This window comes from Echinops telfairi, unplaced genomic scaffold (genome assembly GCF_000313985.2).
Source record: "Echinops telfairi isolate 266 unplaced genomic scaffold, ASM31398v2 ScPeMD7_3533;HRSCAF=4204_0, whole genome shotgun sequence".
Lineage (NCBI taxonomy): Eukaryota > Metazoa > Chordata > Mammalia > Afrosoricida > Tenrecidae > Echinops > Echinops telfairi.
The window spans coordinates 34,105,699-34,121,927 of record NW_022107431.1 but is presented as its reverse complement, the minus strand read 5'-3'; the positions used below and the strand labels follow the sequence as shown (position 1 = coordinate 34,121,927).

The 16,229-nt window shown below is 41.8% G+C and overlaps 1 protein-coding gene across 1 annotated transcript in view; it reads left to right on the top strand.

The window, feature by feature from the left end:
• The window catches only part of PDE7B (phosphodiesterase 7B), a 353,046-nt gene that overhangs the window by 304,375 nt on the left and 32,442 nt on the right, over nucleotides 1–16,229 (top strand). The window contains exons 4-6 of the mRNA XM_004702154.2: nucleotides 9,427–9,578; nucleotides 12,577–12,640; nucleotides 15,698–15,793. Coding sequence (XP_004702211.1) covers nucleotides 9,427–9,578; nucleotides 12,577–12,640; nucleotides 15,698–15,793 — 312 coding nt within the window. The remainder of the gene's footprint in view (nucleotides 1–9,426; nucleotides 9,579–12,576; nucleotides 12,641–15,697; nucleotides 15,794–16,229) is intronic.

Below are 16,229 nucleotides of genomic sequence, written 5' to 3'. Positions count from 1 at the left end.
TTAATAAGCACTGATCATCTCTGAAAAGCTGGAATAGACATAAAAGTGGGCTTCAAAAAGTTAGTGGGGAAATGGAATTAAGGGCAGTGGAATGGAGCTTTTCCATGAATTTTTTTAAGCCCTCTTGTATTATTTTGTTTTGAAAGACTTTGGGGCATCTTTTTTTTTCCTCCATGACTAAAATGGAGATTTCATCCCAGAGATGAAACTGTAAAAGGGGAGCAGGGAGAGCTGAATTTTGAAGTCATGACAGCTGAGTCTGAATAATGAAAGTTGTTCTAAGGACATGGAAATAAATCAAAATGTTTAATGCTTGGAAATGTGCATTAGTCTTCTGCATAGACTGGCATCTTTAGCACCTAATCAGAAAGACTACAAAAGTCCACATTGTAAGATTTGCAAATCCATCAAAAATCCTTTCTACACTCAGCCTCTTTAACAGATTCCCCCCATTAATCCAATAGTCTACTACTGATAATCTCGACAAGACAACTGCATCTTAGAATGGTATTTTTAAAGCCACGTATATTCTTTCAAGAAAATTGCCATCCTGGATAACTCCACTAACCTGGCACATGTCAGGGATCCTAAAACTTGAGCTAATAAATAAGAAAGAAAGAGCTATAATAAGGCTTCTCAGGACATCTACCACAGAAAGAATTAACTTTTTCTCATTCTTTTTGAAGCTACTTTAATAAAACTAGAATTTCAGGCCGATTTGGCCAGCGTTCAGAATTCTTGGGATTAGAACCAGAGAGCACACAACAGAATGTAATGTAGTTCCATCAGCATGCTTGCAGAATGGGGTAGACCCTCAAAGAAAACTAACAGGAGCATTATCTCCAAGACCCTGGGAGCCTATAAGGAGAACCAGGCGTGCAAATATGAGTGATGGTTTGAATCATACAGGGCACACTTTGTACTGTTGTTGTTGTGTGTCTCACCAGATCTTTCTCCTTTGACTCAATGGGTGGGGTTGAATGCTTAAACACTGCACCACCAGTGTTCTCCTACAGCAGAGGTCAAAGGGTTGTAGAAGAAGGCACTGGGCCCTGGGACTCCATTCTGGAGGTTCAGAAATTAACTTCAAACACTAGTGTAGGCATTTTTGCAGCTTGCACTTTATAAATCGGCTGATCATTCAAAAATGGCACTGGATGATGATCTTTCTGTAAACAAATTAAAAGAATGTATTCCAATTAAATCCACTTTTTTTAATGGAGTTTCCATGATGTTCAAGATCATGCAATTGATACAAGTAGCTACAAAGGTTAGTTTCTGATCTCAGAGTAATTATTTACACCAACTATAATAAATACGAATTTTAAATCTTATAAAAAAGCAATAAAGAAAGTAAATGCATGGCTATTGACCTAGCAGAAAGATTGCTACAATAATTGTCAGTATCTGTGTTAATCACACAATACTTTAAAGGTTCAGTTGGATTAAGTCTCCAAAGCACTGGCATTTTCAGGGAGTTGGGCCTTCACGTTTCCTGGAGGCTAATTCTGCTCACTTTCACATAGCCCATGCCCATCAGGTCAATGAGGACACTCGTTGAGCCTCTAGGACAGGGTAGAACTGGCCCACAATGTTTAAAGGGGATCATCTTTCTGGAAGCTCCTCAGAGCAGCTGGTGGGGTCAAATGCCAGCCTTTCTGTTAGCAGCTGGACACTTTAACCACTTGGTCACTGGGGCGCCTTCCCCTTCACTTTCGCCAGAGCTACCAGCTAGTCAGCTTCCGGTACAGACTGGCCTCAAGGCACCAAATGTTCAGTAGATGGAAACAGCTTCGCCGTAGGGGTGTGCTTCTGGATTTGAGCTTTTTGTTTTTCTTCATCTCAAAGAATTGTCCTAGGTGTAAGGATCTCCTAGTATCAAAACTGATCAACCCTTATGAGAAAACATTCTCTGGACAAGGCACTCAAATGGAAAATAGATTTTCATTAACTCTTTTTTTATATTCACTATCAACTTGTGAAATTTACAAATGACCATAGGCAATATGAATGCAAACATAGATAGTGCAGAAGCGTTTTAACGTGTCCCTATTCGTGATACTCATGTAAGTGTTCAGAAACAAAGTGCACAGCAAGGGAATCTGGGAGTTGAGGTCAATGTTCCCTTCATCAAGGGGACTTCAGCAGTAAAACATTCTGCAGCATCTGCTCAGAATGATTCCCAATGAGAGTCTAGCCCGTAGAACAATAAGATCCAAACCACAAGGCCCTGTGAAGGTAACTGTGAATGTCTTTAAAATATTAGTTCGTAACTATGTAAAAGTAGTAAGCAAACAGCTTTACTAAGCATGTTGCTAACACTCTTGGTTTTCCCAAGAATTTATAGTTATCTGTAATTTTAGCTAAGGTGAGCATTTAATTTTCTACTCAGAAACTACCATCTCTTGATTCCTAATGATGAAAATAAATATGCTAGCTAGTCACTGAAAGTTCTTTTGGGAACAAATGTGTCAAATATTCACATTTCTACATTTCAAAATGCCATACCTACTGCTGTTTGTACCGAATGGTGCTTTTGGATTTTCTCCCCGCCACCACTCAGCTGTGTCTTCTGCTCCTTACAGTTTAATTTCCCTAGCTGCCAATTTCTGATGTCTTGTTGCTCTTACCTACTGCTGTTAGCTGCCACTGATTATACCCTTGTGATCCAGAGAATTTTCACTGGCTGATTTCTCAGATGTAGATCACCAGGCCTTTCTTCCGAGTCTTACCTGGCAGCTCTGATGAATCCAGAATTCAGTCGTATAGCAACGCACAGCTTCCACTGTCAGACAGGTGGTGACTAAACTTGAAGTGCGTTGTCTGGGAACCAAACTGGGGTCTCTCATGTGGGAGGCTGGAGAACTCTACCCCAAACCCTGAACCACTGTAACCTGGATAAACTATTGGTGTTGTCTTATTTTATTTTTTTTTATTTTTTTGCATTATTGAGTGTTCCTTCCCTTGGAGAACTATCTTCGGGTTTTGTTTTGTTTTGTTTCCATTTAGCGTTATATATGTCCTCACATAAGAAGATTAAGTAGTGTTGCTTGGGTGAGTGTACATCCAAACTCACTTTTCTGTTGTCTTCGTGTCTATTCAAAGATAACTGAGAAGTGCTACAAAGCTTATCAGAGCATGTTTGGGTGTTTTACAAAATATCTAACCCACCAAAAAACCTCCCTACCATCGAGTCTACTCTGGCTCACAGAAGCCAAAGGACAGTAAAATTGGTGCTTTGGGTCTGCAAGATGGTAACTGTTTACCGAAGCTGACAATTTCCGCCTTCTCCCGAGGAGCAGCTGGTGGATTGTAACTGGTTAGCAGCCCAGCGGGTAACCCATCACACCACTGGTTTCAAACACAACATTTACGGGGGCAGCAAAATATTTAGCAACAAGCTAAATCATATTTTAATACAATTTTTAAAAATCAACATTAAAGCAGAAAGGTTTGTGAAAAATAAAATATCAAATTTAAAAGGGTCAGGGGAAAAAAACCAATGTGGGGGAAGGTCAGAATCTTGCTGTGGTAGTTATATAATCTGGTGTCAATTGGGGACTTGAGAGGATTAAGTGTGAAGAGGTGGAGTCTAGTCTGTCAATCAGATCATAGCCAATTGAGGCTTCTGTGTGGGCATTCATTTCTCCCAAGAATTCTGGGAAATCTGGTTTTTCCTTCTTGGAAGCAGGAAAGACTCTTGGCTCTCTCCCTTGGAGACTCTATTGACAAGGTTGACTCCCTGCGAGACATCCCTGAGGAGAAGCCACATGACCCTACCCTGATGGAGCCCTGGGTGCTAGAGAAGTCACGTGGAGACCCCAGCCAGCACTGTGAGGCTTACAATACCACTGGATCCACAGGACTTCCCATCCACTAGCCTGTTATATTCCTGCATCTAGCGTCAGTGCATGTGTTTCGTGAAGCAGAAGAGGACTTTATAGATTGGTATCGAACATATGGGCTAATATCGGACTTATAGACGTGATCTGGACTGGACTGGGATGCTTCCTCAATATTCAACTGTTCTTGTATATAAACCTCTTTCTTATACACATATGTGTGTCTATGGATTTGTTTCTGTAGTCTACCCAGACTAACACACTTGCTGTTTTCTTCTTTCAATTTAAGAAGAAAACAAATGTAAACATAACACCTCCAGTTGATGGTATCATTGGGTCAGTAATGTTTTAGCCAAGTGGTAATTCGAACAGAGCAGAACTGCCTCACAGGATTTCCTCTAAGCCTTCAACCAAGGAGCTACTGGTGAGTTAAAGCCCGATGGCATGGTCACAGCTGCTTCATGCATCAGGGCTCACTTCATTTTAATGAACAGAAACCATTATTTCCCAGCATCTACACTGATCATGAGGAGCCTTGTGGCACTGCCTGGTAAGCATTAAGTTGCTAACTTCAAGGTCAGCGGTTCAAGCCCACCAATAGACCCTTAGGAGAAAGAGGAGACTGTCTACTCCCATAAAAACTTACAGGCTCCCTATGGATAGGTCACTGAGTCGGAACTGGCTCTATGGCCATGGGTTGCATTTGTCACTTTAAGTTATGTAACTACCATGATCCTAACCATGAATCTGCCTAAAGTATATTACCACTTAGAAAACTTACAATAATCCATGATTTCAATTTGCGATGCTTGTAGGAGAACGGTGAGGCTCTCTCCTCCTGTAAAGAGTTACAGTCTCAGAAAGCCACAGGGCCTGGTCTGCCCTGTCCTATGAGGTCGCCATTATGCTGATGGCATCTTTCTGTCATTCAGGGTGACCTCATTTGCTTTTATTATGTAAATACTGGCAAACACTGGGCCACACAGGAGATTTTCTAAAGAGAAAATCCTACAAACATTTAAAATAAAGGAATTTATTTAAAATATAAGGCAGATCGTCTCAGTGTCTCTGCCATCCTGAGCGTGGTGTTGCTCCGACTTCACCATGTCGTCTCATAAGACTTTTAGGATCAAGAGATTCCTGGCCAAGAAACAGAAACAGAATCGGCCCATTCCCCAATGGATTCGAATGAAAACCGGTAATAAAATCAGGTACAACTCCAAGAGAAGACATTGGAGAAGAACCAAGCTGGGTCTGTAAGGAGCCCCCTGAGGGATGGCACGCATGACCGCATTTTCCCAGTCTCAAATCATGTTGTGTTGCATTAAGACTTTCGTCCCCATCTGATCAAATGATCTTTTATTGGCAAATCTGATTTATTCCTTGTTATTTTTGCTTCCTCATCAAGTCTAACAATAAATAATGTAAGGCTGGAAAAAAATATATATATAAGGCAGATCATCGTACATGGAATACAGGTCCTCTTTTACATAACCACAATTAAGTGATCAGATGCACCAAATAGACTGTAGTCTCCCATAAATTATCCAGCTTTCAAAAAAAAAACGTCCTAACAATGCTGCCTATGAAACTGTTTCCTCTAATCCAGAATCCAGGTCAGGATCATACACTGCATTTAGAATTTACATTGAGAAAATGCAATGCAAACAGAATTATCTATTTGGTATCTACTATTATGAAACCTCAAGCTCAATTTGTCTTTCAGGACATCGATATTATTTCAGAGTATGGGCTAATTATTTTGTAAAACGTCTTTTAATTTGTGTTATTCTGATGTTTCCTCTTTATGAGATTAAGGCGATGTGCGTTTGGGGGAGTCAAAATACTACCGACACAATGTTGTGTTCTCCATGTGTTACATTGCCAAGTACCCAATGTCCGTATTTCCCATCATTGGCAATGTTCACTTGGATTACTCTCCAGTTAATATACACTCTGTGGGTATTACTTTAAGACTGCATGAGTATCTGGTTGCTTTCTTAAATTTTCATGTAACAATGTTAGTGTCCACTGATGAATTTTGCCTGAATCAGTTGTTGCTATGATAGTTACAAAATAGTGAAATCTTAACTACTATTTCTCTACATTGTTTGGTTGACACTCTGCAGAAGGGGATCTTTCGCTTCCCCTTGTTTATTTATGAATTCCTTACTCTTTGTATGAAGTGGTGGACTTTCATTTCAGTCAATGGCTTATAACCCACTCTTGCATTTCCTTCTTCCATAGTCATTTTGATGTTCAAATTTTCCCATATTTGGTCAGAGGGACACCCTTCAAGTTGTCTCCTCTGTCATTTATAAATTATCCCTACCTTTTCAAGGTCCGCCCCCCCCTCCCTTACTTTCTGTTATAATACGTTATTACAGTGTGTCTCACACTTTCTCTACCCAAGCCCTAGGACCAGCCATTTCACCAAGGTGATCTGGTACCATTTCATGAGGAAACAATTTTTAGAAAAGAAAATCGAATGGTAAATGTACTAACTGCTACCAGGAGTGGTTGTTCTTAGACATGCAGTGAAATGCACTTGTTCTAAGTATGTTGTTGTTGTGGTTGTTCTTAGACATGCAGTGAAATGCACTTGTTCTAAGTATGTTGTTGTTGTTGTTGTTGTTGATGATGATGATGATGATGTTAGGGGTTATCGAGTCAGTCCTGACTCATAGCAATCCTATACACAACAGAAGGAAACACTGCCCAGTCCTGTACCGTCCTCACAATTGTTCTTATGTTTGAACCCATTGTTGCAGTCACTGTGTATACAGCTCTGTCTTGAAAAATGTGTACACCTGGGGCCAGTTCTCAGCCTTGGTCATACCTCACCCAGCAGCAACATTAGATACTGCCAACTGTGCCTTATTCTTTACAATATCATCTTCAGTGGTCTTCTTGGAAATTATAGTCTCTTGGTTTTCTTTCTCCCTCATAGGGCTTCCATCGCAGTTTCCTTTGTGTTTTCCTATTCTTCTCTGTACCCTTTTAAGGTTGAAGTGCCCCAAATCTCAGCCTGATTTGTTGATAATTGTCCTCGGTTATGTTGTTCAGTGCAGTCCAGTCGGTTCTGACCCATGGCGATCCCACATACAACAGGATGGGGCTCCTCCCTTCCTCCTTTTTCCTTCCTTCTCTTCTTTCCAAGATTGATTTTGGTAAATGAAGGGGCCACTTTATTCTCAACTTGGCGTCACTACACTGATACAAATGAGTGAGAATCCACCATTAGAATGGCGTCCACGTGTTTCAATATGAGCGTGTGCCGAAACACCCAATTTCAGTTACCCTCCACTTATCTCAGCATGCACTTGCTTGCCTCTTGCCACACATGAAATCTAGCTTTGTTTAAAAATAAAAGTACCTTTAATCAGCATTTCCAGAGAACAGTGGGTTTTGCTTGCCCTCAATGATGGCTTTGTGTGCATCATGCAAGCGAAGTCATGAACTGATGTGGGCACCCCTGCCCCGGGGGAGTGCCACAGGGCGAAGGTGGCTCCCGCCCATTGTTGTCTTTGCTTCTGGCCTCCACTCTGATGTTCAGGCCCAGAGAGTGAAAACGAAAGATGAGAAGACGCATGGAATAAACCAAAATGGCTCTATATATGAGCTGTTTATTTTCCTACTGGACTGTTAAATTGACTCCAGGTCCAAAACTGGCAGCAAATGTCACTTATATGACCCAAGAGTGAGTCACCGAATTCCATCTGGGATAAAGTATACCTTGACAAACACTCCAATAATGTGCTTGGGCTATGTCTGGAAAATAGCCATGATGTTAACAGTCCAAGTTTTGAAAAAGCACATGTGGCATGAGTTTAAACTATCTCTACTGACAAGATCAGATTTTCACGGCCACCAATAAGAGAGAATGTGTGCCATGAGGAAGTGAGATTCCTCTCTCCTTTTAGGCAGCGGGATGGGAGTCTAGGTCACTTTGGTAGCTATATTATTGACTTCTTGCCATTGATCTTCCTAGGACGTTAGGAAACATCTTCCTCGTGCCTAAAATAGTGTGATCTCAACTCTTCTAATTCGTGTGAAGGATTTGATCAAACTAGAGATGGCTGAGCCCAGGCCCACGGTAGCAGATGAAATATTTCATTTTAAATGTGTGCAGAAATTTTTTTTTAAGTATAAGAAATTTTTATACTATGAGGCTAACTCAGAAAGCATTGCTAGTAGAGTTCTAGTTTATACATGCCTAGGTTTATTTTTTTTTAAAAATAGGTTCTCCCAGGTAATACACTTATCTTTAGTTCATTCAGGTGCCTTAAATACTAGTGGTTTTTGTTGCCATGGGAGAAAACAACAATTTTGGGAATGGGGCTAATCTAAAAATTTTAACAAAACTCAAATAGACATCTTCCCAAATCATGGAAACTTAGCAACAAGTTCACAGGAACACTTCTCCACACAGACCACAGTGTTTATATGGGTCGCGCCTTTTAAGGCCTGTTGGGAAGACATCAAAAGTGAATTCAAAGCAAGAGATGTTACCTCAGAAGGTTCCAGCACCTGTTTGGGGGATTCAAAGGTGATTGTGATTGATTTTCTCAAAGGACACAGGAGGATTATGGAGGCCTGTTGTGAAGGTTTTGATCAAAGTGAAAGCTGCAAGGTGGAGACAAGCCCATGCATCAGCGCGGTCTTGAGGGTAGCGAGGGCTGTCCTATGAGAACGTTGGGATACCTTACCTCATCCTCCTCAAGTCCCCCTTTGGGTTTTGCTTGCCCTCAATGATGGCTTTGCGTACATCATGCAAACGAAGTCATGAACTGATAGGACATCCCTGCCCTGGGGGAGTGCCACAGGGCGAAGGTGGCTCCCGCCCATTGTTGTCTTTGCTTCTGGCCTCCATGATGTTCAGTCCCAGAGAGGGAAAATGAGAGATGAGAAGACGCATGGAATAAACCAAAATGACTTTATATATGAGCTGTTTATTTTCCCACTGGACTGTTAAATTGACTCCAGGTCCAAAATGTTCCCAAGTTCAGAGAGCATTTAAATGGAACCTGATTTGAGTCTTAAGGGTGCCCAGACTGGTACTGTGAGCTGGGATAAATCGAAGAGGATAGAATTCTTTGGGAAAGTATTAGAGTGTTGGACGTACCACATGCTGAAGTAGATAAGTTTTTCTGTTTAATAAAGCATATAGATACTATTCTTTAATAAAACGTCTAGGCATTTTTGTTTAATGATGTGTATAGGTATTTTTGTTCCATAAAATATCTTGGCATTTTTGTGTAATAAAGTTTTCTATGATTGTAAGCAATACTTTGGGGCTTTCCAGCATGTAATACCAGCATAATTAACAAGGGAATGAAAATATTAATTCGTATATTTTATGCCTTCCAAAATTGTGTTCAAAAATGAACGTTTTAATAAATCTAAGGTGTGAGATATAACATTTTTGTTCTAGAAGAATCTCAGATGGTGCATGTAGTAGACTAAGAACGCAGAGAGAACAGTTTCAATTTTTCTCCTTTGTGATTTACTTTTCTAGAGAGGAAAATAAGGGTGTGTTATTTTTTCACATATATAAACTTCTGAATTGTGTTACTTTCCACAGATACAACACACTCGGGGGAAATTGGCACCAAGAAAAAGGTGAAAAGACTGTTAAGTTTTCAGAGATATTTCCATGCATCGAGGCTACTTCGTGGGATTGTACCGCAAGCCCCTCTCCACTTGCTGGATGAAGACTACCTGGGGCAAGCCAGGGTAAGTAAGCTGGTTACACCTTGGTCTCCCCTCACAGCAAGAGATTGCCCAAGATGTTGAGCCCCAAGCACGTGGGTGTGCAGTTCCCTCCTGTCACAGAGGAGTTCTGTGACTCTGGCTAGTTACTCAATAAGCGTAACTCCTACCTCACAGTATAAAATGAAGTTAGTAGAAGTGCCCACCCCCGAGGGTTGAGATGAAGATAAAGAGGTAAAGCATATATACATGCTTGATAGACTCAAGCCTCACATGCTCCCTATCCTCATTTTCAACTGTGCGAAGCAGGTTTGTAGACTGTGTAGAGTTACACTGCTGGACGGCTGGGTCACCAATGAGAGCGCAATGAAAAGGTCCCAAGTCACTGAATTCTCTAGGGGAACTAAGAGCGCTGACAGGCACCCAGCAATCAGCAGTGGTTCCACTTTGGGCTATTGGGACAGCCCAGCACCCTTTTCACCACTTTCATTTCATTAAAATAAGTTTTGTTAATATTACAATTGTTTGTGCAAAGCATCGATCTAGATGAGAGTGGAAACTAATGGGTGACCATCTAAAACAGTGGTTCGCAATCTGTGGGTGGAGACCCCTTTGAGGGTCTAATGACCCTTTCACAGGGGTTACCTGATTCATAACAGTAGCAAAATTACAGTGATGAAGTAGAATGAAAATAATTTTATGACTGGGGGTTCACCACCACATGAGGAACTGTATTAAAGGGTCGCAGTGTTAAGAGGTTGAGAACCACTGGTCTAAAAGAAGTGTCCATACGCTCTCTAACCCAAACGACTAAGGAATTTCAATTTCAAGAATAAACTACCTCGGTTTAAACCGACGTCAAAGTTAGTGTCTTATAGTCGCATGTTATCCAAGAAGAAATATCCACTACCGTAAAAACCAACTACAACCAACTGCCATTGAATCCAGTCTGATTTGTAATGCCCCAAGGGTTTCCGAGTAGAACAATGTTCCGTAGTTGTTTTCACTCCAAAGGCTGTTCTTCCAAAACCACCAGTGTCTTCAAAATGCTTAAGTATCTGCACCACCCAGGGACTCTTACAACTATGATCCCAAACCAAAAAGTACCAAACTCACTGCCGTTGAAATCAATTCTGACCTGTCGGGATCCCATAGGACAGAGCAGAACTGCTCCTGTGGGGTTCAGAGACTTGACTGATTAATGGGAGCAGAAGGCCTGTCTTGCTCCCAACCAACGGCTGATGGTTTCTAACTGCTGACCTTGCAGATTGCAGACCAAACACGGAACCACTGTGCCACCAGGGCTTCCCCATATACTGTGATAAACACTACTAACACATACTATGGAAAAATGGGAGCCATGGTGACATAGTGAGTTTTGCCTTGGAATTTTAACTGCAAGGTCAGCAGTTTGAAACCACTGCCCACTCCTCAGGAGAAAGATGAGGCTTTGTACTCTGTTAAAGATTTATAACAGGGGTCCTCAAACTTTTTAACCAGGGGGCCAGTTCGCTGTCCCTCAGACCCGTTGGAGGGCCGGATTATAGTTTCCCAAAAAACTATGAACAAATTCCTATGCACACTGCACATATCTTATTTTAAAGTTAAAAAAAAACAAATGGGGCAAAAACACCAGAGGGCCGGATAAATGTCCTCGGCAGGCCGCATGTGGCCCGCGGGCCGTAGTTTGAGGACCCTTGATTTATAGTCTTGAAAACCATAGGAGCAGTTCTACCCTGTCCTACAGGGTTATTGCCAGTTGGAATCAACTTGATGCAGTGCGTTCTTAGGGTTTTTATTAAGAAATGAGTAGCAGATTATGAGAAAAGCACTCATTCACAGCATCAGATTTACAAAAGGAAGGGGAAAAAATAAGTCATTCCTTCTAACAAGGCTGAAGCCTGAGAGTGGATGAATGTTTACAGAAGCAAGACTAGGCTCCCTTTCTACCAGAGGGGCCCTGAGAGAGCTGTGGATTGTTTGACTTGGGGGCAGTGCTCAACCTCAGAGGTAACCTGCTGCCCCTCATTCTCACACAAAGTGGAGGCCTTCCTGTGCCATGCCAAAGGGCTTGGGATATTCCTGTAGGGCATAGGGCACCAGTTCCAGGGTAGGAAAAGGAGAGTGAGGCGATCTTGTCTTGAGTCCGTGACTATGGGAAGAAAGGAAGGTGTGGGGGCAGGAACTATCATAGGTTAGAATCATTTATCTAGACCTTTATCGTCTAACTGAGGAGCCCCAGTGCCTGTCAGATAAGCGTTCAACTGCCAGTTGCAAGGTCTGCAGTTCAAACCCACTAGCAACTCTCTAGGAGAAAGGCGAGGCGATGTGCTCCCATAAAGATTTGCATGAGTAGCAACCCTATGTAGGGTCACTAGGAGTTGGAATTGACTCGATGGTCATGGGTGTGACTACAGTGGGGTAATATTCCTGGATTGGAAAGGTCTTTAAATGACTCAGTATTTTATATTCCTCCCTCTTCTGTTTCCTGTTACAGTAGTCAATTATAAATTAGGTCCACCTCAAAGAGATGAAGGTGCCCAGCAATTGTTTTGCCTTTAAAAGAACAGTTCCGTAAGTCTATAGAAGATTGTGATGTAGAAATTTGACCGTAATTTAGCAGACACCTGGCATATTCATGCTGATACCAAAAATGTTCCAAGGACTTCCTATAACATAGGATCTCATTTAATCCTCACAGCAAATCTCTCAAGTAGAATATATCAAGGTCGGCCACCTCTTTCAGATTGAGAACCTAGGATACAGAAAGGCTAAGGAACTTGCCCAAGACCCCACCGTTAGTACAAGAGATGGCCAACCTCAGAGCAGGCCATCTAATTCAAGGCCTCATCCCATTACAAACGTGTTATTAGTGAAGAGCAAGACGTGTTTTACTATCACCTGTAGCCCATAGAGTAGCAAGTTACAACATCAGCTTTTTGATGTTCCTTCTGTCTCAAGAGTAAATGTCTGCCCCTCTGATAGGATTCATCCGAGCACTCTTGTCTGTTTACTCTTTCAGCATATGCTCTCCAAAGTGGGAATGTGGGATTTCGACATATTCTTGTTTGATCGCTTGACAAATGGTAAGTCACTCAGAAGAATTCTATCCCTAAAGTAGGCTTCATTTCATGAAAAACAAAATGTATGTGCAAGATGTCTATGTGTTACTCTTCCTTCCTTCCCAAGTCTGATGTCAACTCAAGAAGGGCCAGCACAAGGAAAATTCAAGTCTGGTGAAGACTCAACTTTGAACTTGGCCTTAGCAGCATCAGGCAAACCTAAGAAGGCAGGAAGGGGCAGAAAGCTGGGTGACTGGAAATGGGGAGCCCACGGTAGAAATGTGGCGAGTAGAGACACATTGTGGGGATAGCAGCCAACACCACAGAACAATCTGTGTTCACATGGATGAATGGGAAACTGAGGCGCTCTGTAAACTTGCACTGAAAGATGTTGAAGAAAAAGCATTTTAGGCCGTTTCCTTCTGACCTTGATGATTCCCAAAGAAATTTGAGAACCACAAATTGGATTCTTCTCTTGCAGAATGCTTGAGCTACATTCAAGAGAAGGAAGTTCATTGTTAGTCAATGAAAAAGTAGGCACACTGAGGGCGGGGGTGGGGGGAAGTAATGGGGAGCTGATATCAGGGGCTCAAGTGGAAAGAATGCTTTGAAAATGATGATGGTGGCATATGTCCAAATGTGCTTGACACACTGGAGGAACGTATGCATTGTGCTAAGAGATGTAAGAGCCCCCAATAAAAGTAAGGGGGAACAAAGAAAGAAAAGTAGGCACACAAAAAGCCCATCTGACCAGGCCTGACTCTTGCAGGGTAGGGTGTTGGTGGGCGTCATTGAGTGAGCCGAGTCAGCCCCTTTATAGCTATTGTTCAGCTACCTTTGGCATTGTGAGATGATAAAGACCATGGAAGAGAGAGTGTAGAAGCTTAGAATACAGTGGAAAGGGAAAGTTGACATTTGGACATGTTTCTCTTTTGCAATTTTTCTATCTACAAAGGCTTTCCTAAAGAAAATCATACACTCATTATGTTGTTATCTGCCCGTAAAACAAATGCTGGTAAGTTTATGAAGCCAGTGTAAGTTATCACATTTAATATTGACCTTTTTCTGTCCCACAATCTACTGGATTTGTGCTTTCAGTCATTACAGATGTGGAGGGGACCACAAGTGATAGGGATCCTAAGGAGGGACCCTAAGGGAAAAGTAAAGAGACAACAGACCAGATATGCAAGTGCTCACCTCTTCCATAGAGTCTGGGACCAGAGAGTGGGCGAGTGTATGCTCTAACCGGTTTCTATAATCTTGGGTCAGGCAAGCCTGTCATACACATAAGTAACAGGAAGAGGATGTGCTGGGGCATACGGCACATCAGTAACAAGATGGGCGGGTTCTAGAGGGTCTGATTGCGGACAACCTTCAGGCAGATAACCTTCAAGCATGTAGTAATCAACCAGGAGCTTGTAAGAAGCATCTTAAGATTGGCATTATTACGGGGAACATTGTGGGCAATAACTTTCAGTTAGGAGAATGTGACCAGAATTCATCTCCAACTCGTGAGCTTGAAGGCCTTCCTCACCGGAGTCTGCCTCCCGGACTCCTAATTGTGAGCATGAAAACTGTATCCGTATACCGTCGCTTCCCAGTTCTCAGTTTCCCACACAGATGATTCTCAACCATTCTATTTGACCGGTAATGCGCACTAGAGAGAGATGCCAGCCTGCGACCCAGTCACAGTTTTACACTGTGGAAAACCACGTGCGCCAACAGGAATGAATCGCATTACCTTGCTTTCACTTTACTCAGTTCGTCTGGTGAATGAAATTCACTGTTAACCAAAAGAACTTAAGTGATATTTCTGAAAAGGTGGTATGATCGTGGCTCTCATGCAAATATAAATGAACACGTGTCAAAGATATTTACTTAACTCAGCTATTTAGAGATCCAATAAGATGCTACAGCTGGTTCAAGGGAGAATTCAAAGAATTCATATAAGCAGTATGAAATTCTGAAACGAATTTACAAGTACCTGCAAAATCCAGACTGTGGGAATCACTTGTATTTTCACCTGACTAGATTTGTTTACATATGTATGGGTAAAAATCACTGGGAATGTTGACAGTTTCCTGCAATTTAGAGAGTCGGGAAATAAAGCAAGACAGTGACAACTGCAGAGATCCATAGAATCGGGACCTGGAGGGATATATGTCATCAGCACCTGGTTCTCCACTGAAGACCAAAATGAGCCGTCTTCGTAGCTCCTTCCCAAGTCCTCATAAACTCCCCAGTGCTTTTTCAACTCAAAACCCATTCATCTTAAATAATAGCCTGTTTGGAATGCTCACGGGTTGTTTGTTAGGGCTTCAGTTTGCAGTTCTGTAGGCTTGATTATAAAATGTCGAAGGGTCAATTCTCCGCATGGACAGTATTTCATAGGAAGAATAGGCTATGCATGTTAAGCAACGTGGTGGCTAACAAACCCCTGTAAATGTAAGAGACAAATAAAAGGGACTGGAGGAACATTTCAAGTTACCGCTAAAGTTACACGTCATATACGAATATGCATGGCAATGGCACCAATTTCTGACAGGGACGATTACAGCTCTCAAGATGATTGATCTTTATGTAAGTCTAGGCCATGATTCTCAGTGTTTTGACAGTTAGTTATATAATGATATCGTCACTGTCAATTCTGTGATCTGATGTGGTCACAATGACCTGGTCTTTGGAACCTAACCATGCCAACACATGCCGCCAGGGGCCGAATCTCTATCCCTCTTCAGGATGTGTTTGAATCACCAATATTTCTGTTAGCAATCAAGCATCTCCCTGTTTGTACCACCCAGGGAACCTCTTCGGATCTGACCCCATTTTATAGCTCAGGAAACTGCAGGGGAGTTATAGAAATCACAATGTCTGAATCAATGTCACACATACAAACAGGAGAATGCCTAGGACCAGATTAGAGTAATGGCATCATATATAGTTAAATAACTTCACATCCAAAGGGGAAAAAAAATACTTAAATCCTAGAAGCGTCATTACAGAAACTTTGGATCTGGTTGCCAGTCTTAATATGTTCCTGGTGATGGAAATGAGTTCATGCTAGTTCCTGTTGTCTTCTAGGAAACAGCTTGGTAACACTGCTGTGCCACCTCTTCAACACCCATGGTCTCATTCACCACTTCAAGTTAGACATGGTGACCTTACACAGGTTTTTAGGTAAGTTCTTTCTTTCAAATCCTTACCTTCCACCCAGAAATCATGGCAGTCCATACTACTGCATCATGTAAATGGGGCAGGAATCATAGCGAGATGGGTGAAAACCTCAAATTAATCTAAAATCTCATCTTAATTTTAAAACATGGCTTTCCCATCTTGAATCATGAAGGGGGAACTGGTTAATTACTTACAACAGAGGAAGGCTGTATAGAAGGAAGCCATCAAGAGCATGTAACAAGGGGGAAAGAGCTGATACCAAGGGCTCAAACAGAAAGTAAATGTTTAGAAAATGATGATGGCAACATATGTACAAACATGCTTGGTACAATTGATGTATGGATTGTCATAAGAGCATAAGCAAATGTGGTGAAGAAAGCTGATGGTGCCCAGCTATCAAAAGATATAGCGTCTGGGGTCTTAAAGGCTTGAAGGTAAA